The sequence below is a fragment of the Bos indicus x Bos taurus genome, chromosome 29 (assembly GCF_003369695.1).
Source record: "Bos indicus x Bos taurus breed Angus x Brahman F1 hybrid chromosome 29, Bos_hybrid_MaternalHap_v2.0, whole genome shotgun sequence".
Taxonomy (NCBI): Eukaryota; Metazoa; Chordata; class Mammalia; order Artiodactyla; family Bovidae; genus Bos; species Bos indicus x Bos taurus.
In genome coordinates, this window is record NC_040104.1 from 6,363,302 (window position 1) to 6,389,018 (window position 25,717).

General features: G+C 40.1%; 1 protein-coding gene across 7 annotated transcripts in view; it reads right to left on the reverse strand.

Annotated features, from left to right (window-relative positions):
• Positions 1-25,340, reverse strand: part of RCE1 (Ras converting CAAX endopeptidase 1) — an 89,663-nt gene extending 64,323 nt beyond the window's left edge. For 2 of the 7 annotated variants that reach the window (XM_027532839.1, XM_027532836.1), the window contains exons 1-3: positions 25,211-25,336; positions 22,590-22,731; positions 13,949-14,002 (exon numbers count right to left, since the gene is read on the reverse strand). In XM_027532839.1, coding sequence (XP_027388640.1) covers positions 13,949-14,002; positions 22,590-22,731; positions 25,211-25,240 — 226 coding nt within the window. In that variant the 5' untranslated portion in view covers positions 25,241-25,336. Of the gene's footprint in view, positions 1-13,948; positions 14,003-22,589; positions 22,732-25,210 lie in introns of those variants that run through there. The other 5 variants (XM_027532837.1, XM_027532840.1, XM_027532842.1 and 2 more) reach the window with 5 other exon arrangements.
• Positions 25,341-25,717: the final 377 nt, after the last annotated feature.

Below are 25,717 nucleotides of genomic sequence, written 5' to 3' on the forward strand. Positions count from 1 at the left end.
AAATAGAAAGCAGGACATTTTAACAGAGAATCAGCAAACTTTCAGAAATAGTGTCAAATCTTCATTAACTCCCTCAAAAAGCAGAGATGAAGAGCTGTCACTGCATTACCTGTTGGCTCAGCAGCAAGCAAATGAGTCAACAAGGATGTGCTCACTAAAGTCCCTAACAAAGGAATATGCACCCAAGCCTCACACTACTCCAAACAAAAAGATGCAGACTGAAAATGGGAGGAAAACACGATCATTCTTCTAAGCTTACACGTGCCTCTTCACATAACCTTGAACCACCAAATACGACCCAAGCTGTAGATTTCTTCAAGTGGTATGAGAATGAAGTGAGAAGTTGTCAAAGGAAAAAAGAAAGTAATATCTAATCATTTGTTGAGCATAAACAGAGTTGATTATCTGAAAAGCTAATATAGTAGTCAAACTTCTAGCAAAACAGTATACTGTAAAATAGACCAAAATACTACAGAACAGTGCCTAAGACAAAGCCTCTGGACCCAGTCTGTCTAGGCTCATATATCCCACTCAATCACTTACTAGATTTGTGACTTTGAACAGGTCTTGAAATATTTGCTATTAGTGTTATATTATCACCATCAAGAGAAAGAGAAGGCAAAAAACTCACAAAAACCAAGATAAGAACCCCAAAGAGATGAGTACAAATATTTTTAAATAAAAAAGGAATACTATGAATAACTTAATATCAATTAATTTGAAAATTAAGATGAAATACCTAACATATAGCAGGTGCTCAATAAATATGTACTGAATGAATGAATAATGAATGAAAAGAATAAAATATAATATGTGTGTGCAAGCATGCATTTTTAAAAAGAAATATATATACAGTTGATCATTGAACAACATGCATTTGAACTGTGTGGGCCCACTTACACACCTTTTTTTTTTTTCAATAACTATAGTATCTGCATTTTCATTTTAAAGGTCTTTACTTAAGTGTAGGGAAAAGTCTGCATCTGATTAGCAATTGCAATATGTGAAATCAGAAGAACTAGGGTTTGAGTCCTAATTTTATCTAAACTGTTTCAGCTTCCTGTCTTTGGATGAGTCATTTATCCATTCATCTGTTTTTGAAGCAGAGATAATAGTATGAAGATTTTCAATTGTGTGGGGGGTTGGCACAACAACCTCCACATTGTTCAAGGATACACCCAAAACTGACTCCGGGAGAAATAGAAAACTTAACATGAAAACTGGAGAAGGCAATGGCAACCCACTCCAGTACTCTTGCCTGGAAAATCCTATGGACAGAGGAGCCTGGTGGGCTGCAGTCTATGGGGTTGCTACGAGTAGGACATGACTGAGTGACTTCACTTTCATTTTTCACTTTCACGCATTGGAGAAGGAAATGGTAACCCACTCCAGTGTTCTTACATGGAGAATCCCAGTGACGGAGGAGCCTGGTGGGCTGCCGTATATGGGATCGCACAGAGTCGGACACGACTGAAGTAACTTAGCAGCAACATGAAAACACGCTCCTTATCAAAAAGAATTCCTTTCTTGCCTCTACCCACCCTCAAAATACCAGGTTCAAATTTTTTTTTTTACAGGGTTCAGTTCAGTTCAGTCACTCAGTCGTGTCCGACTTTTTGCGACCCCATGAATCACAGCACACCAGGCCTCCCTGTCCATTACCAACTCCCAGAGTTCACCCAGATTCACGTCCATCGAGTCCGTGATGCCATCCAGCCATCTCATCCTCTGTCGTCCCCTTCTCCTCTTGCCCCCAATCCCTCCCAGCATCAGAGTCTTTTCCAATGAGTCAACTCTTCGCATGAGGTGGCCAAAGTACTGGAGTTTCAGCTTTAGCATCATTCCTTCCAAAGAACACCCAGGGCTGATCTCCTTTAGAATGGACTGGTTGGATCTCCTTGCAGTCCAAGGGACTCTCAAGAGTCTTCTCCAACACCACAGTTCAAAAGCATCAATTCTTTGCTGCTCAGCCTGCTTCACAGTCCAACTCTCACGTCCATACATGACCACTGGAAAAACCATAGCCTTGACTAGACGGACCTTTGTTGGCAAAGTAATGTCTCTGCTTTTGAACATGCTATCTAGATTGGTCATAACTTTCCTTCCAAGGAGTAAGCGTCTTTTAATTTCATGGCTGCAGTCACCATCTGCAGTGATTTTGGAGCCCCCAAAAATAAAGTCTGAGACTGTTTCCACTGTTTCCCCATCTATTTCCCATGAAGTGATGGGACCAGGTGCCATGATCTTAGTTTTCTGAATGTTGAGCTTTAAGCCAACTTTTTCACTCTCTTTCACTTTCAAGAGGCTTTTTAGTTCCTCTTCACTTTCTGCCATAAGGGTGGTGTCATCTGCATATCTGAGGTTATTGATACTTCTCCTGGCAATCTTGATTCCAGCTTGTGCTTCTTCCAGCCCAGCGTTTCTCATGATGTACTCTGCATATAAGTTAAATAAGCAGGGTGACAATATACAGCCTTGACATACTCCTTTTCCTATTTGGAACCAGTCTGTTGTTCCATGTCCAGTTCTAACTGTTGCTTCCTGACCTGCATATAGGTTTCTCAAGAGGCAGATCAGGTGGTCCGGTATTCCCATCTCTTTCAGAATTTTCCAGTTTATTGTGGTCCACACAGTCAAAGGCTTTGGCATAGTCAATAAAGCAGAAGTAGATGTTTTTCTGGAATTCTCTTGCTTTTTCCATGATGCAGCAGATGTTGGCAATTTGATCTCTGGTTCCTCTGCTTTTTCTAAATCCAGCTTGAACATCTGGAAGTTCACGGTTCACGTATTGCTGAAGCCTGACTTGGAGAATTTTGAGCATTACTTTACTAGCGTGTGAGATGAGTGCAACTGTGCGATAGCTTGAGCATTCTTTGGCATTGCCTTTCTTTGGGATTGGAATGAAAACTGACCTTTTCCAGTCCTGTGGCCACTGCTGAGTTTTCCAAATTTGCTGGCATATTGAGTGCAGCACTTTCACAGCATCATCTTTCAGGATTTGAAATAGCTCAACTGGAATTCCATCACCACTACTAGCTTTGTTTGTAGTGATGCTTTCTAAGGACACTTGACTTCACATTCCAGGATATCTGGCTCTAGGTGAGTGATCACACCATCGTGATTATCTGGGTCGTGAAGATCTTTTTTGTACAATTCTGTGTATTCTTGCCACCTCTTCTTAATATCTTCTGCTTCTGTTAGGTCCATACCATTTCTGTCCTTTACAGAGCCCATCTTTGCATGAAATGTTCCTTTGGTATCTCTAATTTTCTTGAAGAGATCTCTAGTCTTTCCCATTCTGTTGTTTCCCTCTATTTCTTTGCATTGATGGCTGAGGAAGGCTTTCTTATCTCTCCTTGCTATTCTTTGGAACTCTGCATTCAGATGCTTATATCTTTCCCTTTCTCCTTTGCTTTTCGCTTCTCTTCTTTTCATAGCTATCTGTAAGGCCTCCTCAGACAGCCATTTTGCTTTTGTGCATTTCTTTTCCATGGGGATGGTCTTGATCCTTGTCTCCTTTACAAAGTTACAAACCTCTGTCCATAGTTCATCAGGCACTCTATCTATCAGATCTAGTCCCTTAAATCTATTTCTCACTTCCACTGTATAATCATAAGGGATTTGATTTAGGTCATACCTGAATGGCCTAGTGGTTTTCCCCACTTTCTTCATTTTAAGTCTGAATTTGGCAATAAGGAGTTCATGATCTGAGCCACAGTTCAGCTCCCGGTCTTGTTTTTGCTGACTGTATAGAGCTTCTCCATCTTTGGCTGAAAAGAATATAATCAATCTGATTTCGGTGTTGACCATCTGGTGACGTCCATGTGTAGAGTCTTCTCTTATGTTGTTGGAAGAGTGTGTTTGCTATGACCAGTGTGTTCTCTTGGCAAAACCCTATTAGCCTTTGTCCTGCTTCATTCTGTATTCCAAGGCTAAATTTGCCTGTTACCCCAGGTGTTTCTTGACTTCCTACTTTTGCATTCCAGTCCCCTATAATGAAAAGGACATCTTTTTGGGGTGTTAGTTCTAAAAGGTCTTGTAGGTCTTCATAGAACCATTCAACTTCAGCTTCTTCAGCGTTACTGGTTGGGGCATAGACTTGGATTACTGTGATATTGAATGGTTTGCCTTGGAAACGAACAGAGATCATTCTGTTGTTTTTGAGACTGCATCCAAGTACTGCATTTCAGACTCTTTTGTTGACCATGATGGCTACTCCATTTGTGCTGCTGCTGCTGCTAAGTCACTTCAGTCGTGTCTGACTCTGTGCAACCCCATAGACGGCAGCCCACCAAGCTCCCCCATCCCTGGGATCCTCCAGGCAAGAACACTGGAGTGGGTTGCCATTTCCTTCTCCAGTGCATGAAAGTGATAAGTGAAAGTGAAGTCGCTCAGTTGTGTCCGACTCTTAGCAACCCCACGGACTGCAGCCTACCAGGCTCCTGCGTCCATGGGATTCTCCACGCAAGAGTACTGGAGTGGGGTCCCATTGCGTTCTCCTCATTTGTGCTACTACTTCCATTACTATCTCGCTAATAGAGACACCATCATCTCCTTTTACAGGGTAGTTTTACCAAATTTTCACAAAACAGATACAAAAGGTTTGATAACAGAAATGGATAAATCTATCCAACTCATTTTACAAAGCTAGTATAATCTTGATACCAAAATAGGCAAGGACAGTATAAACCAATCTCACCAGGAATACAAATACAAAAGCTAAATCTAGGATATGTAATAATTATATGATAAAATTGTTATACAACCCACAAGACTTTTTTATCAGAAAGTCTATCACCATAATCATAATTAGTATATTAAAGATTTAAAATACCATATCATAATCCCAAAAGATGTAGAAAAAGCACTTTAAAAATACAATGCTCATTTCTAACAAACACTGTTGACAAATTAAAAATAGAAGACAAATTCCTTAACCTGACAAGGAGCAAATACCAAGAAACTATATAAAATCATACTTAATAATAGAATTTTAAGTAATCTCATTAAAGAAAGGCAAGACACAGATGCCTAATATCACCTGTGCCCTTCTACCCAGTACTAATATTGTTCTATCTAATGCAATAAGACAAGAAAAAGAAATGTCATACGAGAAGTTAAAATGAAAAGGAAAAAACAGTAAGAATTCAGAGATGCACTGATTGTCCTTACAGAAAATCCAAGAGAACCTACAGATAAATTATCAAGATTTGTAACAGCTGAAGTCATCAATACTGAAAAAATGAATACCACTCACAATAGCAACAAAAACTATAAGACGTTAGGAATAAATACAACAAAAGATGTCTAGGACTTACGAAAAGAATTACAAGGTGTTAACATAAAAGTGAAGTGTTAGTTGCTCAGTCCTGTCCAACTCTTTGTGACCCCGTGGACTGTAGCCTGCCAGGCTTCTCTGTCCTTGGAATTCTCCAGGCAAGAATACTGAAGTGGGTAGCCACTCCCTTCTCCAGAGGATCTCCCCCACCCAGGGATTGAACCCAGGTCTCCTGAACTGCAAGTGGATTCTTTACTGTCTGAGCCACCAGGGAAGTTAACATTAAAAAAGCTCTAAATAGGATTGATGTCTGCAAGATGGCAGAAGAGCATGTCTCAGGCTCTCAGTCCCGCCTGGAGATACCAAACTTAACAACAATATCAAATCGCCTTTTTGAGACCTCTAGAAACTAATTAAGAGGTTGCAGCACACCAGGCAAAACAAAAAGGAGCCACCCTAAAGCAGGATCCAGGCTAAAGAAGCACATTCCATTGTAGACATCCTAGCCTCATGGCGGAAGAAAAGGAGCTATGACACTGGCTCTTAAATCTTCTCCCAGGAGGTGGTACACATTACTTCCACTCACATTTCACTGGCCCAAGCAAGTTACATGGCCCAGCTTTATATCAATGGGGCAAGAAGTGTAATTCTTTCATAGGGAGAGCAGAAAAATACTTTAAGCAAATAATAACATCTAGCAAAATGGCCTCTGGAATCGGGTAGGCTTTGGCTTTACTAGCCAGGTGCTCCTGGGAAAGTCCCTTATTCTCCTATAGAACCTATATACTGGAGATGATAGTGCCTACCTCCCAGTTGTGACAAAGTTAAATAACATTTTTTAAAAAAGAAGATCTAAATAAGTGATAAGGTATACCAACTCAGACAGAAACACTTAGTACTATAAAAATGCTAACTGCTACCAAATTAACCTAAAAATTCAGAATATGTGTGTGTGTGCTAAGTCACTTCAGTCACATCTGACTCTGCGACCCTACGGACTGTAGCCCACCAGGCTTGTGTCCATGGGATTCTCCAGGAAAGAAAACTGGAATGGGCTGTCATGACCTCCTCCATGGGCTCTTCCTGACCCAGTCACTGAACCTGCATCTCTTATTCTCCTGCATTGGCAGGGGGGGGTTCTTTACCATTAGCACCAGCTGGGAAGCCCCAAAATTCAAAATAACAACAATCAAGATCACAATAAGATTTTTCATAAAAATTAATTTTAAAGTTCACAGGCAAGATACTGGTTTTAAAAAACAAAGACAATTTTGGAAAAGAACAAAAACAGTGCTCTGTGCCAACCTAGAGGGACAAGGTGGGGAGGGGGTGGCAGGGAGGTTCAAGAGGGAGGAGACATGTATACTTATGGCTGATTCACGTAGTGTATGGCAGAAACCAACACAACACTGTAAAGCAATTATCCTCCAATTAAAAATTTTAAAAAAGAATAGAAGTAAAAAAAGGACAAGGAGGGGGAATTGGCTCTACCATAGAACAAGATTAATTCTAAAGCTTTAGGAAATAAGGATTCTATGATACTGGCCTGAGTTCAGTTCAGTTGCTCAGTCGTGTCCGACTCTTTGCAACCCCATGAATTGCAGCACGCCAGGCCTCCCTGTCCATCACCAACTCTCGGAGTTCACCCAGACTCATGTCCATTGAGTCAGTGATGTTATCCAGCCATCTCATCCTCTGTCGTCCCCTTCTCTTCCTGCCCCCAATCCCTCCCAGCATCAGGGTCTTTTACAATGAGCCAACTCTTCGCATGAGGTGGCCAAAGTATTGGAGTTTCAGCTTCAGCATCAGTCCTTCCAATGAACACCCAGGACTGGTCTCCTTTAGGATGGACTGGTTGGATCTCCTCGCAGTCCAAGGGACTCTCAAGAGTCTTCTCCAACATCACAGTTCAAAAGCATCAATTCTTCGGTGCTCAGCTTTCTTCACAGTCCAACTCTCACATCCATATATGATCACTGGAAAAACCATAGCCTTGACTAGACAGACCTTTGTTGGCAAAGTAATATCTCTGCTTTTGAATATGCTATCTAGGTTGGTCATAACTTTCCTTCCAAGGAGCAAGCGTCTTTTAATTTCATGGCTGCAATCACCATCTGCAGTGATTTTGGAGCCCCCCAAAAAAATAAAGTCTGACACTGTTTCCCCATCTATTTCCCATGAAGTGATGGGACCAGATGCCATGATCTTAGTTTTCTGAATGTTGAGCTTTAAGCCAACTTTTTCACTCTCCTCTTTCACTTTCATCAAGAGGCTTATTAGTTCCTCTTCACTTTCTGTCATAAGGGTGGTATCATCTGCATATCTGAGATTATTGATATTTCTCCCTAGGGACAGACATAAACACTAGAATACCCAGAAACAAATCCAAGCATATACAGAGCCTTGGTTTGTGACAGAAAAATAACACAAATTATTGGGTAAAGGAAAAGATTTAAATTAGATTCCTAACTTGGTATGATGAATAAAAATAAACTCCAGATTAATCATAATAATAATAAAAAATAGAATTTTAAAACTTTGGAACTATTTAAAAGAGTATCATGACTTCAGTGTAAAAAGCAATTGTCTCAAATCAATGATTACAGCTTCCACTTTAAAAAACTAGCAACAGAAAAGCAAAAGAAATCCAAAACAAGCAGAAGAAAGGAAAGAATAAAAGATCAGAGTGAAAATCAATGAAATAGAGCAGAAAGAATATGGTTCTAGCCAGACTGGCTAAGAAAAGAGGAAGCGAGGAAGAGAGAGAACAAAAATAAAATACCAACACCAGAAGTAAGAGAGGTGATATTCTACAAGTGTTAGAAGGATAGAAGGATAATAAGGGTATATCATGAACAATTTTATGCCAATAAATATAACAACTTAGATGAAATGAGCAAATTCCTTGAAAGGTAAACACTACCCACACTGACTCAAAATAAATAAATAACCTCCATAGACCTGGAATTATCTAAGAAATTGAATTTGTAGTTAAAATATTTCCCACAAATGAAAAATCAAGCTCAGATAGCTTCATTTGATGAATTGCACCAAATATTTAAAGAAGAAATAATACTTTCCACACAAATTCTTCTAGACAATTGAAGACCAGAAAATAAATCTCAACTGACTCCATGAAGTCATTATTACTCTGATACCAAAATAAGACAAAGTCATTACAAGAAGACTATAAGTATCTCTTATGAACACAGATGGAAAAATTATTTTAAAAATGTCAGCAAATCAAATCCAACAATACATAAAAAGGATACATAATGCATCATGGCCAACTGGGATGTATCCCAGAAATGCAAAGTTGGTTTAACATTTGAAAATCAACGTAATTCAGCATATTAACACTCTAGAAGAAAAATCATATGATCTTCTCAATAAATGCAAAAAAATATTTGATAAAGGCCCACATCCATTCCTAATAAAAACTCAGCAAGCTAGGACTAAAAGAGAACTTCCTCAAGCCAATTAAAGGGCATATTTAAATATTAAAGAAACAGGAGAAATTCATTTATTCTAACTTCTTTTGATCTTCAATCTTCTCTTTATAAAATCTTGCCATGTGTTATGCAAATTTAGCATCAAGAGACTATTTAGAATGTATCAAAAACTTACAGATTAAGTGTGGACTCACAGGATAAACAATGACCTAAGTCCGCAAACCCTTCCCTGACTTCTAAACTTAATATCAGAGACTGAGGTAAGTCGCAGTTTCCTCATCTCTGAAATAGAAATGGTGACAACTTATGTCTGACCTGTCTCTCGAGAATGAGGTCATGTCTACAGAACACATATGTGGGAGAAAAAGTGTTAGATAAGTAGAGAGATTTAGAGCTGTTGACCTTGTAAGATATAACATTATAATAGACTTTAAATTTTTGAATATGAGAATCTTGGATTTTAAAAATATACACCGAACCAGACATTTAAGAGTTCACCACTCTGAGTTTCTCACTCAACACTGAGCAAGCCTGGACACATCAGCATCTCTAATGTATGAAAAGCACAACTCCTCACCTCCATTCCCAACAAATTAACAAAAGAAGACAAAACTGAAGTCTTCTCCCTGATGCCCAAATGGGGGAATGCAGGAAAAGAGGCAAAAACTGAACTATCATAACCATATAACCATACAGCAACAGCAAAGTCATCTTCCCTGCTTTCAAGGGCTGGTATTCCTATCTAGTCTTTTGAAGGGGAAAGGAAAAAAAAAAAACAGCTGTAAATTTTCTTATTTGGGAAAAATATACGAACATTTTTTAAAAATAACTGGCCAAACTATATTTTAGCAAAGAGCTAAATTATGTCAATAAACATGAGAGTGATGAAATATTTAAAATAAGATTAAAAAACAAGTAAAAATAATATGCTTAGAAGAGACAGTGAAATAAAGACCTTTTATATGCCTTTTTTCATATTCCTCCATCTCATCACTTTCTTCTACCTTTCTTTTCCTTCTTTTCTTCACTAAGGACATGTTAGGAAGTAGTTTCTAGATTCTGGGCAAGAATAAGTTAAAACTATCATGTTTCACAAAATAGATATTTATGATAGAATTAATTCTACATACATGGATAAGTATACTCATAAAGGAATATGTAAATGATTTCTACATAAATGGATAACTATGAAGAATAGTAGTACATATATTGATATGAAAGGATATGAATTTTTAAACACATAAGAATTTATCTTAATGAGCATCATCCTTCAAAGTACAGAAGATTATTCTAATTAACAGAGAACCTCAAATAGAGTCTGAGGTGTTTTATTTTAATAAGCAATTGGGAGTCATTAAGAGAGGAACATGGGGCTTCCCTGATGGCTCAGCAGTAAAGAATCTGCCTACAATGCAGAAGACACAGGAGATGTGGGTTTGATCCCTGGGTCAGGAAGATCCCCTGGAAAAGGAAATGGCTACCCACTCCAATATTGTTTCCTGAAAAATCCCATGGACAGAGGAGCCTGGCAAGCTACAGTCCAAAGGATCGCAAAGACACTGACTGAGCAATTGGGCACAGAACAGCACAAGGGAGGGACATAAAGCTATGTTTAAATTAATATATAATTTAATAAATAATGCTACACTATAAAAGCAGAACTAACCAAAAATTCAATTATGTTAGATAATGGACAAAAGAAAAGGAGAAGCCTCCCCCTCCCCTCAAAAACAAAAAGCTGAAAATTTTAAGCCTGGAGAATCATGAAAATGTTAGTATCACTGGAGATACTAACATCAATGGAGATTACACAGCAAGTGAAACAAAATGAACCCTGTTTTAGATACGCTGCATATGATATTTCAGAGGAACCCTCAAACGGAATAATTTAATTGACAATCAAACCTGGAAACACATTAGAGACACAGAAAAAATAAGCCTTGTCAACACAGAAATGACAGTTAAAGCCTTAAAAGTAGAAGATTATCTGAAGTAAACGTAGAATAATGACGAAGAATAATAAAGGGAAGAAAGGCATATTGGTGACTAAACTTTAGGGAATACCCTCTGTGTTACCAAAGAAGAACTACATAGTACTTACCACACAATATTTTATTTTCACACTATTTTGTTATAATGTCCTTGTGGCAAGGCAGAGATTCAATAAAGGTTTACTGGACAAAAGTACAGATCATTAGGGACAGAGAAGAAAGAAAATTTTAAAAGAACATAAACTATTAGAGAGGTAGGAACCAGGGAGATTATCTTGGTCATAGTTTATTGCTGTTGCTGTTGCTCAGTCACTAAGCTGCGTCCGATTCTTTGCAACCCCATGGACTGCAGCATATCAGGCTCCTCTGTCTTCCACTATCTCCTGGAGCTTGCTCAAATTCATGTCCATTGAGTCAGTGATGCTATCTAATCATCTCATCTGTTGTTTATTAATCCAGCATAAAGAAAACACCCAGAAATAGGAGCCTGTTTGTATAGGAATTGATCTAATGTATTCAAGAGCCAGAGAAAAAGTTCCCCTAGAGAGAGGGAAGACCTTATTTTTGGACACTGAAAGAAATCATCTGAGCAATGAAAAGGATTTAACAGCTAACAAATTGAATTCGGAGGCATACTATTAATTTTGTACAGGTATGTGATTCTTTATCACCAGGAAATCTGATGGTTAATCCATCAGCCACCAGAGACATACTGATGAAGTTAATTAATAGTGAAAAGATTTGTGAAAGGACCAATTTAAAGCAGTTTGCTAATGTTATAGTAATGTTAAATAACAATAGTAATAAAGGCATAATTAATGGTACATAAACCAGAGAGCTAAGGGATTCAAATCTTAATCTTAGACCATTTCCTTTGTGAGCTTCACTGAGTTATTTTTGTTACTAATTAGTAAGAATAAATAGCATTATCGAGTGGAAGCTAATATTATGAGGCCTAACAGCTGCAGAGAAGACAGGCTACAGTTGGCCACTAAATGTGATGACGGTGAGCAAATGACTCAACTTTTATTGTGTACTTGATGTGCAGTGCTTCCTTTTTATACAAACGTTAGCCACCTCAACTTTATCACAAGGATATGAAAATAGTTTAAATAAATATGCACAAAATTTGTTAAAATAACAAATTTAAATAAAAAAGACACAAACTGTCTAAAGTTTGTATTAGCATAATAAATAGATGGTTATTCCATAAACTATACTCAACACCTTCTCCCGAGTGTTAACAATTACCATAAAACCATTTCCTTGTACTTAGATGGCTCTTCACTTTTTTCAAAGCACTTTCACAAATATTAGTCAAAGATTAGTCAAAGATCATACATTATGTATGATCTAACCACTCGTGCCATTCAGGTTTATGTTGCAGGAAACAGTCTTTCTCCTCTCTGGTGTTAATGACATATTCTCTTTTATTTTTATGAATTTTCATTTCTTTCAAAGCACTTTCACACACTTAAATGGAGCAGCAGCATTAAGAATGATCTTTCCACTCTTTGCATCATCTCAATGGCATAATCCAAAAAAGCAGAGAACTAAAAGACTGATAAATGGACTGGATGATTTTGAGGCAGTCAATTCATGATTCTTAAAGTTGAATTTAGATTTCCTAAAAGTCTTAGAATTGCAGCAAACTCTCCAGGACAGTAAGCCAGTCCTCTCTTTCTTCCAGGCATTGGCTTTGGAAGGCAGTATAATTAAATAATTAAGATATCTTAAATGTGGGATTAAGGGGAGAAACCAAATATATCATGTTTACCAGTGTAACCCCTCTATGTCAAGCACATAGCTAAGTAAACAGTAAGTACTCAATAAATCATCATTTTGATTGTCACTACAGGGAGAAAAATCTACCCAAGCTCCCACAGAATATCTCCTATAGAGTGAAGAACAAAAATCTCAATTTATTTTTTTATTACATTTCCTTAATAATTACTGCTTTTAAATGTGTGCACATCAAGCAGAATATAAACAAATTAAAACCACAGAGCAAAAAGCTGAAGTCTATTAGAGATCCAGGGTACAGACAGGTGGAAAATATCAATAGATTCAGAGGGCCAAGAAAATTTCAAAGGCAAGTGGGAATACACCTGATGACCCTGAAATTAACAAACAAGCACTTTAAAATCCCCATGGTTAAACTAAAAATTACTTCAAAAAAGAATTTCAAAAGGCAGAATGTTTCCTATATGTTTATGTCTTTATATTTTTTTTTCTTTGATATGACCAAGATAAAGGCAGGTACTTTGGTTTTAGCAATTGAATTACTGGAAATCTAGGTATAAATTAAAATTTTAAATTGATTGTATTTTAAAAAGCATTAAGAAACCATGCCATTTTAAAAAGTCCAATGGTGATACATTTCACAAACATTTATTTTATAACATTATACCCTTCTAATGTAGCTTTTTGGTTGTTTCTACATTTAATACATGGCATATTTTCTTAAAGAAAGACAACATAAGTTTAAAAAAACACTACAATCTACTCATACTTCAAATTTAATTGGGAAGAGTTTCTTTTAAAAAATTATTTTGTAAAAGTTGTAAATTTAGCACTCAGGAAAAGACAGGCCCATTGGATAATAGTTACAAACCACACAGCCAGAAAAGATAAAAAGGAAAGCACAGTGGTTCTCAAATCATTCTGGTCTCCTTAAACTAATGCATGAACTTTGGTTGTAGATTATTCTCAAGTCAAAGGAAAAAAAACTTCTAAAATCAAGGTCACTGAAAATGCCTAAACCATACCAACTTTGACATGTGTAAAACAGTGTTAAAACTGGCCAAAATGATTTATAGTAAAAGTATTTTCCATATACTATTTCTCTGAGATAGATGGAAACAAATACTTAAGATTGTATTTCATATCTGGGAAAACTTTGCTTGAGGGTGTACAGAAAGTATTCAGAGAACAGTGACCTAGGTATCTTGCCTTAGCCTAGACATTTTTTTTCCTGTATCTATACAATTTTATAGATCATCTTTCAGTAGGATTCTAGATAAACTACAGGATAAACTATTGCATAAAACATATGTATACTAAAAAGGTATTTACTGTTCATCTGAAATTCCAATGTAAGTGGGAGTCAGTTTTATTTGCTGTATCTGACAACCCTATCTTTCAGTATATATTGTTTGTTTCAGAAAATACCAAATTTATTGACTGGAAGAGACTTAATCTTGTGGAAGCTGGGTATAATTCTTTACCTTTAAGGAACTTCTTGAGGACCAAACCACCATCAATGCTTCCTGCAGCAGCAACTGCAAGAAACAGAACACAAAGTATCACAAATGAAGCAATTAAATGGATTTTATCTAAAGAATCATATGGGAGCCTGAAATCACTGCTGATAGATACAGAATATCTAAAAGTTGGTCACTAATAATGAGCATCATAGAGATCATAGAGAAAGCGAGGAATTCCCAAAAAACATCTACTTCTGCTTCACTGACTACACTAAAGCTTTTGTGTGAATCACAACTGTGGAAAATTCTTAATAGACATAGGACTATTAGACCACCTTATCTGTCTCCTGAGAAACTAATATTTGGGCCAAGAAGCAACAGTTAGAACAGGACATGGAACAACTGACTGGTTCAAAATTGAGAAAGGAGTACGTCAAGGCTGTGTATTGTCATCCTGCTTATTTAACTTCTTTGCAGAGTACATCATGCAAAATGCTGGCCCGGATGACTCACAAGCTAGAATCAAGATTGCTGGGAGAAATATCAACAACCTCAGATATGCAGATGATACCACTCTAATGGCAGGAAGTGAAGAGAAACTAAAGAGCCTCTTGATGAGGCTGAAAGAGGAGTGAAAAGGCTGGTTAAAACTGAATATTCAAAAAACTAATATCCCGGCATCAGGTCCTGTCTTGCTGTATCTCACTGTTCGCTGAGGCATGAGCCGGGAAGCTGCAAGAAAACTCAAGGAGCCGTAGGAACTGCAGACATGTTTATTCTCTCCTGACTGGCACGGCAGCCATAGCAGCAGCAGACATGCTGTAGTCGCTCATGGTTGACCCAGTGGACACACCGTAACTCAGCCACAACACAGACATAATGCGGACACAATGGTGTTTCAGGTGGAGCTTATGTATGTTTACAGAACAAAAGTGGCCTGTGTGGCCAAGCCGGTACATTGTGACGTGCATGCACAGAGCTCTTACAAGTGATCTCAGCTGTTACATAACCAGGTATTTACAGAACGTGGGGTGAGAGCATGAGAGTCCATGGGGCGAGAGAGCTTGACCATCGCTCTCTTGGCTAATTCATCGCTTTCTTGGCTAATTTGCTCTTTCCCTACAGGTCCCACCATTTCATGGCAAACAGAAGGGGGAAAAGTGGAAACCGTGACAGATTTTCTTGGGCTCCAAAGTCATTGCAGACAATGACTGCAGCTGTGAAATTAAAAGACGCTTGCTCGTTGCAAGAAAAGCTGTAACAAACCTAGATAGTGTATTAAAAAGCAAAGATATCACTTTGTTGACAAAGGTCCATATAGTCAAAGCTATAGTTTTTCCAGTAGTCAAGTATGGATGTTGAGAGTTGGACCAAAAGAAGACTGAATGCTGAAGAACTGGTGCTTTCAAATTGTGGTGCTGGAAAAGACTCTTGAGGGTCCCTTAGGATTGCAAGGAAATCAAACCAGTCAATCCGAAAGGAAATCAATCCTGAATGTTCATTGGAAGGGCTGAAGCTGAAGCTCCAATACTCTGGTCAGCTGAGGCGAAGAGCTGACTCATTGGAAAATACCCTGATGCTGGGAAAGATTGAAGGCAAAAGGAGAAGGAGGCAGCAGAGGATAAGATGGTTAGATGGCATCACCGACTCAATAGATATGAATCTGAGCAAACATTGGGAGATAGTGAAGGACAGGGAAGCCTGGCTTGCTGCAGTCCATGGGGTCAAAAAGAGTTGGCCACGACTTAGTGACTGAACAACAACTAACAAAAAGCACCAAAGAAGTACTGGAGGCTCCAACTGTTCAGGGGCAGAATAACTTCATCAAGAGGAGAACCAAACAGCAACTCCTTTACCCATATTAAATACCAGGGCTGCCTCTTGGATATTACTATTCCTGATAGAAAAAAAATCACAGGAAGACTGCAAACTGTGGCTAATAACCAGAGTATCTCATGCCAATAAGTCATATTCCAGTATAAGATTCAATTAACATTTTTGGTCTTTCTTTTAACCAATTCAGTCTTTAGTAAATTTATTCCTTACCAGACTATCAGGTAAGAATCTTCTGTATGCAGAGTTCTAAATCAGAACATTAGAACACCTAGAACAATAATTCTTCAGGGAAAGAGGGTAAGTGAGGAAACAGGCCCCTAAGAGGGTGGGGAAGATCTCAACCACCTGGATGCTTTTTTCCCCAAATAGAACGTGCCTTCCCCCAGAGTGATGTGACCCCATAGTTAAGAATCTAAGAATCACTGCCGTAAGAACCAATGGAAACGTGTCTATACCTCAAGAAATATGTATTCTTCTGGCAGGGAAAAAAGGTTGAGAATCTAGATCTAGAGTAAGAGGCAATATCATTCTCCAAATGTGTGCTGTCCAATACAGTAGCTGTGCGTGCGGGCATGCTAAGTCACTCAGTCATGTCCAACTCTTTGCAACCGTATGGACTGCAGCCCACCAGGCTCCTCTGTCCATGGGATTCTCCAGGCGAGAAGACTGGAGTGGGTTGCTGTGCCCTCCTCCAAAGGATCTTCTCAACCCAGGGATCAAATCCAGCGGCTTAAGCCTCCTGCTAGTTTTTTATCACTAGCGCCACCTGGGAAGCCCAATACAGTAGCTACTAGCCATTAATACATGAGGCTATTTCAATTTAGTTAAATGAAAAATTCCTTTAACAAAAATTTAACAGTTTTTTAATTTAACAAAAAGCATTTTTAAACTTAGTGTTCTTCACAGGCATACACTAGTTCTGACCTAAAGGAGTAGGTGACTTGCCACTGGGACAGGGATTGGGACGCTGCTGGCAGGCTGACACTGGAGATCAATGAGGAGCTAGAATGTTTACAAGAAACAAACCACAACCTGTGTGTCCCACAGTGTGTCCATGATGCTTCTCAACTGCACATCTCACACTGTTTCCTCTAACATCCTTTCTTAGTTTTAACAAGTATCCTATCAACAAATTGTTGGAAATAGATCACCTGGGGTGAACACGTGCAGGGAAAACAATCATCCTGCCTGCTTCACAGATTTTCAGCTATGCTTCCAATCTTTCTGTACTAAAGTAATAAAGTGCTATCCTTCAAATGCAAAGATGACAACAGGTATTTTTAAGTAACAACATTGCCCAAATTCTCTTTACAGAACAGAAGATGACTTAAGGGCTTCCCTGGTGGTTCAGTGGTAAAGAATCCACCTGCCAATGCAGAACACACAGGTTCAATCCCTGATCTGGGAAAATCCCACCTGGCTCGGAGCAACTAAGCCTATGCTCCACACCTATTGAGCCTGTGCTCTAGAGCCTGGCAGCTGCAACTACTGAGCTCATTACTGACGCCTGCACACCCTAGAGCCCATGCTCCACAACAAAAGAAGCCAATGCAATGAGAAGCCTGTGTACTGCAACTGGAGAGTAACCTCCGCTTTCTGCAACTAGAGAAAAGCCCACGCAGCAATGAAGACCCAGAGCATCAAAAAATTAAATAAAGAAAACTTTTTTTAAAAGTCAGGTTATAAAAACAAACAAAAAAAGATAATTAAAAAAAAAAACTACAAGGTTACATATGTTTGGGAAATGCTATGTAACTACAGCCCATTTTTAAAGATTCACAGTCCATGCTGGTATATTAAAAGTTCAGAGATCTAAAATGACAAAATTCATTTGATTTTAACCAGAAACCCCCAAGTTTAGATGACTGCATAACTCCTTTCTCAAAATTCATATAAACATCCTGTAACACACATTTTGGAAAACACTGGAATTGTTAAAGCCTTCAACAATGATAGGAAAAATTATATATAGTCATTTCTCAGCCTCTCACAGATGGATCATTCCAGCAATAAAATTTTCTGATTTGCTGTGAGTTGCATTATGTACCTCTGAAAGAGACTGTGAAGACCTAAGACCCAACACTTGTGAATATGACCTTATTTGGACATAGGGTCTTCATACTGCTGCTAAGTCACTTCAGTTGTGTCCGACTCTGTGCGACCCCATAGACGGCAACCCACCAGGCTCCCCTGTCCCTGGGATTCTCCAGGCAAGAACACTGGAGTGGGTTTCCATTTCCTTCTCCAGTGCATGAAAGTGAAAAGTGAAAAGTGAAAGTGAAGTCGCTCAGTCGTGTCAGACTCTTAGCGACCCCATGGACTACAGCCTACCAGGCTCCTCTGTCCATAGGATTTTCCAGGCAAGAGTACTGGAGTGGGGTGAGGACCTTCATAGACGTTATCAAGTTAAGATGAAGTCATACTGGATTAAGGTGGCTCTAAATCCAACTGGTGTCCTTATAAGAAGGCCATGTGAAGACACATATACACAAGGGAGAACATTATATGAAGACAGAGATGGAGGCTGGAGCAATATATCTGCAAGTCAAGGAACACCAAGGCCTTGTTGGCAACTACAAGAAGGCTGGAGGAAACTAAGGAATCGATTTCTCCCTCAGAGCCTCCAGAAGGAACCAACCCTACTGATGTCTTGACTGTGGACTTCTGGCCTTCATAACTATAAGAGAATAAATTTACTTTAAACCACCCAGTTTGTGGTACTTTGTTACAGCAACACTAGGTAATGAATATGTCATTCTTCATCATCAGAGATTTCAGGCCAATGACATCACTCACTTTCAGATAAAGATGGCAGATTGAACATACATATCTACTTTCACTCTCTCCTGAAATCTCAATAAAACAATAGAAAAGGAATATTTTTAGAAGTAGTAAACCCACAAAGATACAGAATAAGAGAGATGACTTTAATAAAATTGTATTAGGTTGGTGCAAAAGCTACTGCAGGTTTGCATTGTTGCCATTTGATACTGGAAAAGAAAAAAAAGTGAAAATGTTAGTCGCTCAGTCATATCCAACAATCCTTTGCGACCCCACAGATGTAGCCCACCAGGCTTCTCTGTCCATAGAATTTTCCAGGCAAGAATACTGGATTGGTAGCCATTCCCTTCTCCAGGGAATCTTCTGGACCCAGGAATCAACCTGAGTCTTCTGCACTGCAGGCAGATTCTTTACCATCTGATATTGGGATACATTTTTAAATAAATGAAGTTATGTTATACATTGTTTTAATGCTCATTTCTTGGTTTGGTTTTTTCCTAATGACATTACTTGCTGTTTATTTTATATTTATTTGAGACTATGGAAATGATGTTAGACAAAAAGCAAATTCAAGCGATTTTCTTGAGTTCAAAATGGATCGTAAAGCAATGAAGACAACTCACGACATCAACAATGCATGTGACCCAGGAACTGCAAACGAATGGACTGTGCAGTGGTGGTTCAAGAAGTTTTGCAAAGGAGACAAGAGCCTTGAAGAAAAGGACTACAGTAGCCGGCCATCAGAAGTTGACAACAACCAATTGACAGTCATCATCAAAGCTGATCCTCTTACAACTACAGAAGTTGCCAAAGAACTCAATGTCATCCTTTCTATGATTGCTTGGCATCTGAAGCAAATTGGAACAAAGAAGAAGCTTGATAAGTGGGTGCTTCATGAGCTGACCAAAAATCAAAAAAATTGTCATTTTGAAGGGTCGTCTTCTCTTATTCTATGCAACAATGAATCATTTCTCGATCAGATTGTGATGTGCAATGAAAACTGGATTTTATATGACAACCAGCTCAGTGTCTGAACTGAGAAGCTCCAAAGCACTTCCCAAAGCTAAACTTGCAACAAAAAAAGGTCTCGGTCACTGGTGGTCTGCTGGCGATCTGATCCACTGCAGCTTTCCTGGGGCTTCCCAGGTGGTGCTAGTGGTAAAGAATCCGCCTGTCAATGAAGGAGATGTTAAGAGACATTGGTTTGATCCCTGGGTTGGGACAAACCCTTCTGAACCCCAGCAAAAACCATTACATCTGAGAAGTACGCTCAGCAAATCGATGAGATGCACAGAAAACTGCAACACCTGCAGCCCGCGTTGGTCACCAAAAAGGGCCCAATTCTCCACGACAACGCCTGACTGCATGTCTCACAACAAATACTTCAAAAGGTGAATGACTGGACCACCACATTTTGCCTCATCCACCATATTCACCTGAGGCTGCTAAGTCGCTCCAGTCGTGTCCAACTCTGTGCGACCCCATAGACAGGGCTGCCATCCCTGGGCCTTCTCCAGTGCATGAAAGTGAAAAGTGAAAGTGAAGTCGCTCAGTCACGTCCGACTCTTCGCAACCCCATGGACTGCAGCCCACCAGGCTCCTCTGTCCATGGGATTCTCCAGGCAAGAGTACTGGAGTGGGCTGCCATATTCACCTGACCTCTTGCCAATCAACTACCACTTCTTCAAGCATCTTGACAAGTTTTTGCAGGGAAAACGCCTCCACAACCAGCAGGAGGAAGAAAATGCTTTCCAAGAGTTCATCGAAGCCTGAAGCACAGATTTTTACACTATAGGAATAAACAAACTTATTTCTCATTTGGCAGAAATCTGTTGATTGTAATGGTTCCGATTTCTATTAATAAAGATGTGTTTGAGCCTAGTTGTAAGGATTTAAAATTCATGGTCCAAAACTGCAATTAGATTTGCACCAACCAAATAGAAACAGAAAAGCCAGAGAACTAGTGGGAAAGGATTTAGGTCTTAAGAACCAAAAAACTGACTTATAAGCCAAAAAAGGCAAAGGTAAAGAAACAATACCAAATATACAAAAAAATCCCCCCAAACTAAAAACTGGCAGTATCAGGAAACTCTGGAAGTAGAGGTGGGATCCAAAATAAGGAGTCAGGTGAAAAAATGAATTTAAGAAGTAGGCAAATCTTTAAATTCCCTTCTCCACTCAGCCTTCTAAGGACTGGTCCCTCCTAAATTTGGTAAGGGGTTGGGGAGAAGTCATTCTGTGAAAAGATAGAAGCACGGGCTGGGAACTTAAGTTGTACATTAAAAACAAATGGACTGAGTGAACATAAACACTGAATGCTAAGATACAACCTCCCACCCCCGATCTCTCAAATTCCAGAATGCTGGCAATCTGCTTTTTATCCGCTTGCTGAGAGACTCTGAACATATGCATAGAAAAATCTAGAAGAATATATACTGCATGTTAATCATTATCTCATGCGGTAAGATTACTGAAGAGTCTCACTTTCCATAATACAAAGTGAAGTCAAAGTCATTCAGTCATGTCTGACTCTTTGCGATCCCATGGACTATATAGTCCATGGAATTCTCCAGGCCAGACTACTGGAGTGAGTAGCCTTTCCGTTCTCCAGGGAATCTTCCCAACCCAGGGATCAAACCCAGGTCTCCCGTACTTCGGGCAGATTCTTTACCAGCTGAACCACAAGGAGAGCCCAAGAGTACTGGCGTGGGTAGCCTATCCCTTCTCCAGTGGATCTTCCCAACCCAGGAATCGAACTGGAGTCTCCTGCATTGCAGGTGGATTCTCTACCAACTGAGCTATGAGGGAAGCTCCCATCCATAGAATATGTTTCTAAAATGTTATAATGTTTCATAACAAGCACATATCACCTTTCTTCCTGCCAAAAAGAATAAAAATATAAAGATCAGAGAGAATAAACAGAAGAGAAATGCTCCTTATACTAGATGGACTGAAGCGGTCCATTAGGCTCAAAATGTCTATGTAATTCAGTTTCTTGCCAAAAGCTGTGTGGCTCAAGTCCTTTACTTGGAGTGAAATCACCCTGCCACTCTGACCGCAGTTTATTGGATCATGATCAGTGCACAAGCTAATACAACCATATGCAGAAAAGCATCACTCTCGCCGTGTAGCTAACTACCTCTCTCAGGAATGGTGGAAACTCTGTCCAGTCAGAAGGGAGTTCACACAGAGTTAACAGCAAACCAAACTATCACACCCTCTTGAAGATGTTTACTGCTAGGTACACAAAGAGAAGACAGGTCATTCAGTTCAAGTGTGAAATGTCTTATAGAGCCTAACCTACTATCCAGTCTCAACTGGGACTCAGGGTGACTCCTCTAAGGCTAACAGGACAACTTCACTCCAAAATATCCTTCAATAAACTTATACACACACACACCAAAAAAGCAAGACAAAAAAGTTTTCACTTCACAAATTCAAGAAAATTAGTTATCAGGGCCACTCAATGCATCAGCTTTCCAAGAATACAGGCAAAAAATGACAAAATAATAAGAGCCAAATGGAAGAAACATATATTTTCAAATTAACTGCAAATTAAATGACAAAATAATAAGAGCCAAATGGAAGAAACATATATTTTCAAATTAATCATCAAAGTATGCACCATTCATCATTTCATTTCTTTTCATTTTTTGGTTCTTTTCCAACTACCAAAGGCTGGGTATAAAAGAGATAAAATTCAATGTAATGTAATTTAGCTGTGAAAAAGGAAGTTAAAACCAAGAGCAAAAGTTAGATGGTTTCTGAGTAATCGGAATTTAAACCAGTAAAATAAATAATCTTCTGATAAGTCATTCTACTCACCTTTCCTGTATGACAGATTTGTAAATCTATTACCAGATACTTATTTCATAATCATTTAAGTTTAATTATGGAACAATTTAAGTTTAATTATGGAACAATTTAAGTTTAATTATGGAATAATTCTGAAGATGATAAAACACTAATTGAAACTTTTCAATAAAATATAACATAAAACACGACAAAACAGATTGAAATTAATATTTTTTCTTCCTCCACTTACTAGTTGTTACACAGTGAAGAGTATTTGCTTGGTGCTTAGAATTTAATGCTTCTATGGAAATCACTAGCTGTCCTTCTAGCAATGCTCCCTTTGATACTCCTGCTGTTTCACACCTCTGGTAAATTATTAAATATTTCAAAATCTGGAAAGGGCACAATTCAAAGAAACCACAATCATCTTTAAAAATCATGGTAACAATAAATTTGTATGATACAGTTAATAATTCTCATTTCCAAAAAATAATATTCTTGCTTGCAAAATGTCAGATTTACATTTGTTAAGAACAAAGCATTGTGTCTAAACAGAAGACATAGCTAGGTGAGTGACATAAAAAGGAGACAGTGAAATTCAAAACAATGTCCAAAACAGGAAATGAAGACAACAAATTGCTTTATTCAAAGGATAAATTCATCTGGAAATAATAAGTTGGAAAAACTAAGTGGGAGTTTGTTTTTCCTGTTTCTTTTTTTCTTTCCAAACAAAAGTCAACATGAAGATTATGAATAATAATGGCATCTGCTTGTGAATCTTTACTTTTCATTGTATCAACATTTCCCAGGGTTAGAATACTAGTTAAGAGCACTGACTTTGGAAGCAGATACCTGGGTTTGAAACCCTGATGAGTCAAATACTAGCACGTGACCCTGTGCAAGTTGCTTAACTTCTCTGTAGCACTGCTTCCTCACTTATAAAAGTGAGGGCAAATCTACCACATACGATGGCTGCCGAACGTAAGCAAAACAATACGTTCAAAATGTTTAACACGGTGCCTGGCAGATAGTAAATGCTTAATAAATATTAGCTATTATTTCTAATAAAGTCATCTGCACACAATATTCTAAGTTGAACAGGTCTCCAAGGTATCTTGGTAAAACATTCAATCTTGATAATTTTAAAATAAAATATATTGTATTTAATTTCCATGATTATTTATGAAAGTAGACTCTCACTTCCACACTGAGGTACCTGCAGCAAAAATTATTAACCCCCCTTTTTTTAAAGGCAGAAAGAACTCAGCATGAGAACATGGGAACTAAGATCCTAATTTGTACCAGTTTGTAAGGATGGGTTTCAGGCTTTTCTACAGTCTAACACTTTCCCTCACATATCCTCTGACTTACTGTGCTCCCTCTGTTCAGATTTTTCCGCAGTTTCTTTATCCATAATGAGAGAGCAGTAGGGAAAAAGCCTGTGAGTCAGAAGCTCTGGGTTCTATCCTAGGTTCTGTCATCTGTAAAATCTAAACCTCCAGCTTTCTTTGACAACAAAGGCAGGAAAATTGGGAAAACTCGAGGTGACTTCAGGTCAACTTCTTGTAGCCTATGGTTCTATTTGATCTGTCTCTGTGGTAAAGAATCTGCCTGCCAATGCAGGAGACCTGGGTTCCACCCATGGGTCAGGAAGATCCCCTGAAGGAAGACATGGCAACCCACTTCAGTATTCTTGCCTGGGAAATTCCATAGACAGAGGAGCCTGGCCGGCCACAGTCCATAGGGTCGCAAGAGAGTCCGACATGACTCAGTGATTAAACAACAAACAAGTAATTAAGTACTAGCTAGCAGTGGTTTTCCCAATCTTCCTGGATTCTTTGTTGTCAAAGAAAGTTGGAGGTTTAGATTTTACAGACAACAGAATCTAGGATAGAACCCAGAGCTTATGAGTTCTGCTTCTATGAAGAACTAACTCATTGGAATAAGACCCTGATGCTGGGAAAGAGCGAAGGCAGGAGGAGAAGGGGACGAAAGAGGATGAGATGGTTGGATGGCATCACCGACTCGATGGATGTGAGTTTCAGCAAGCTCCGTGACTTGGCGGTGGACAGGGAGGCCTGGCGTGCTGCAGTCCATGGGTCGCAGAGTCGGACACGACTGAGCGACCGAACTGAATGCCTAGTAATTAATCCGTCTACGGTTTACAGTTAACTACGAGGTCAGTAGTTAAGAATTCAATCAGGTAAGGCTGTGAAAACTCTGTCACGAATGAACGAAAGCGGCCACTCTGTGCGAGGTGTTCAGTCCCGCCCTCCAGAGCATCTCGGGTCCACGGTGGCCTGAACTGGGTTACTGAGGCGTCCGAACCGCAGGTTCTCATCACCCCGCTGCTCTGGGCCCTGACCCAGGAATCCCCTTCACACCTCTGGTGACCCGCGGGCCTGACCCGGCTTTCCCTCGCCCCCACTTTAGCACAAGTTGGCCTCGACTCCCCCCGCCCAGCGCGCCCATCCCTGCTGTCCGTGCGCTCTCCCGGCACAGGCTGCCATCCGAGCTCGAACCCTAGCGTCCTCTGAGGTGTGGCAAACCCTTGAGCTTCCTTAGCAGCTTTCTTAGGCGTCAGATGGGGGCGACACCCGCGCTCAGCGGACACCCAGGCCCCTCCCCCCACACACTAAATACTTCTGAGCGCCCCCAGGTTTGACTGCCCAGGCGCTCCCACGCCTCGCGTCTCATCGGTACCTCACAACCCCGCGAGGGACAGGCTGACTTGAACCGAATCCTACCATTCCCGAACCTTCCCTCTCCCTCAGGCAACGCCAGACCCCTCTGCCCAAACTTCTCGGCCTCCTCACAAGACCCGTCTCCTCAGAGTGTCCTCCTTTGCTTTCTCTCCCTTCCCGGCATCACCTCGCAAACTGCCACGGCCGGCCCCTCCATTCCGCACCCGGAGCAGCAACCACGCCCAGTGGCGGGGCGCCCACTGGGGCTAAGACCTCCGCCTGCGCCCACGCCCACGCCCTCGTCGGGCCGCCCAACGCCGTCCCTTCCCCTTCCCCCGCCCCCGCGCGCGCGCGCGCCCCGCCCACCGGCCCACCGCGCCTGCGCACTCGGCCTCCCTCCCCCAGACACGGAGCGCAGCCGGGACCTGCCTGACGTGGCGGGGAGGGCCCCGCAGTGGCGGCGGCGGCCCGTGGGCGGATGGCTGGGCGCGCGGCGGCGATGGGGAGAGCCGGCGGGTGGCAGCCGAGGCTGTGGGCGAGCAGGAATGAGGCCAGGCCACGACTCCTCCTTCCTCCCGAAAGAACTTTCCCACGGTCCCGCCGCGAGGTGCAGCCCTCAGCCCTTTGCCTCCGCCTGGAGAGGGGCTGAAGTGCTGGATGCGGGATACCCAAGCCGGTGCCTGACCTCCGAACA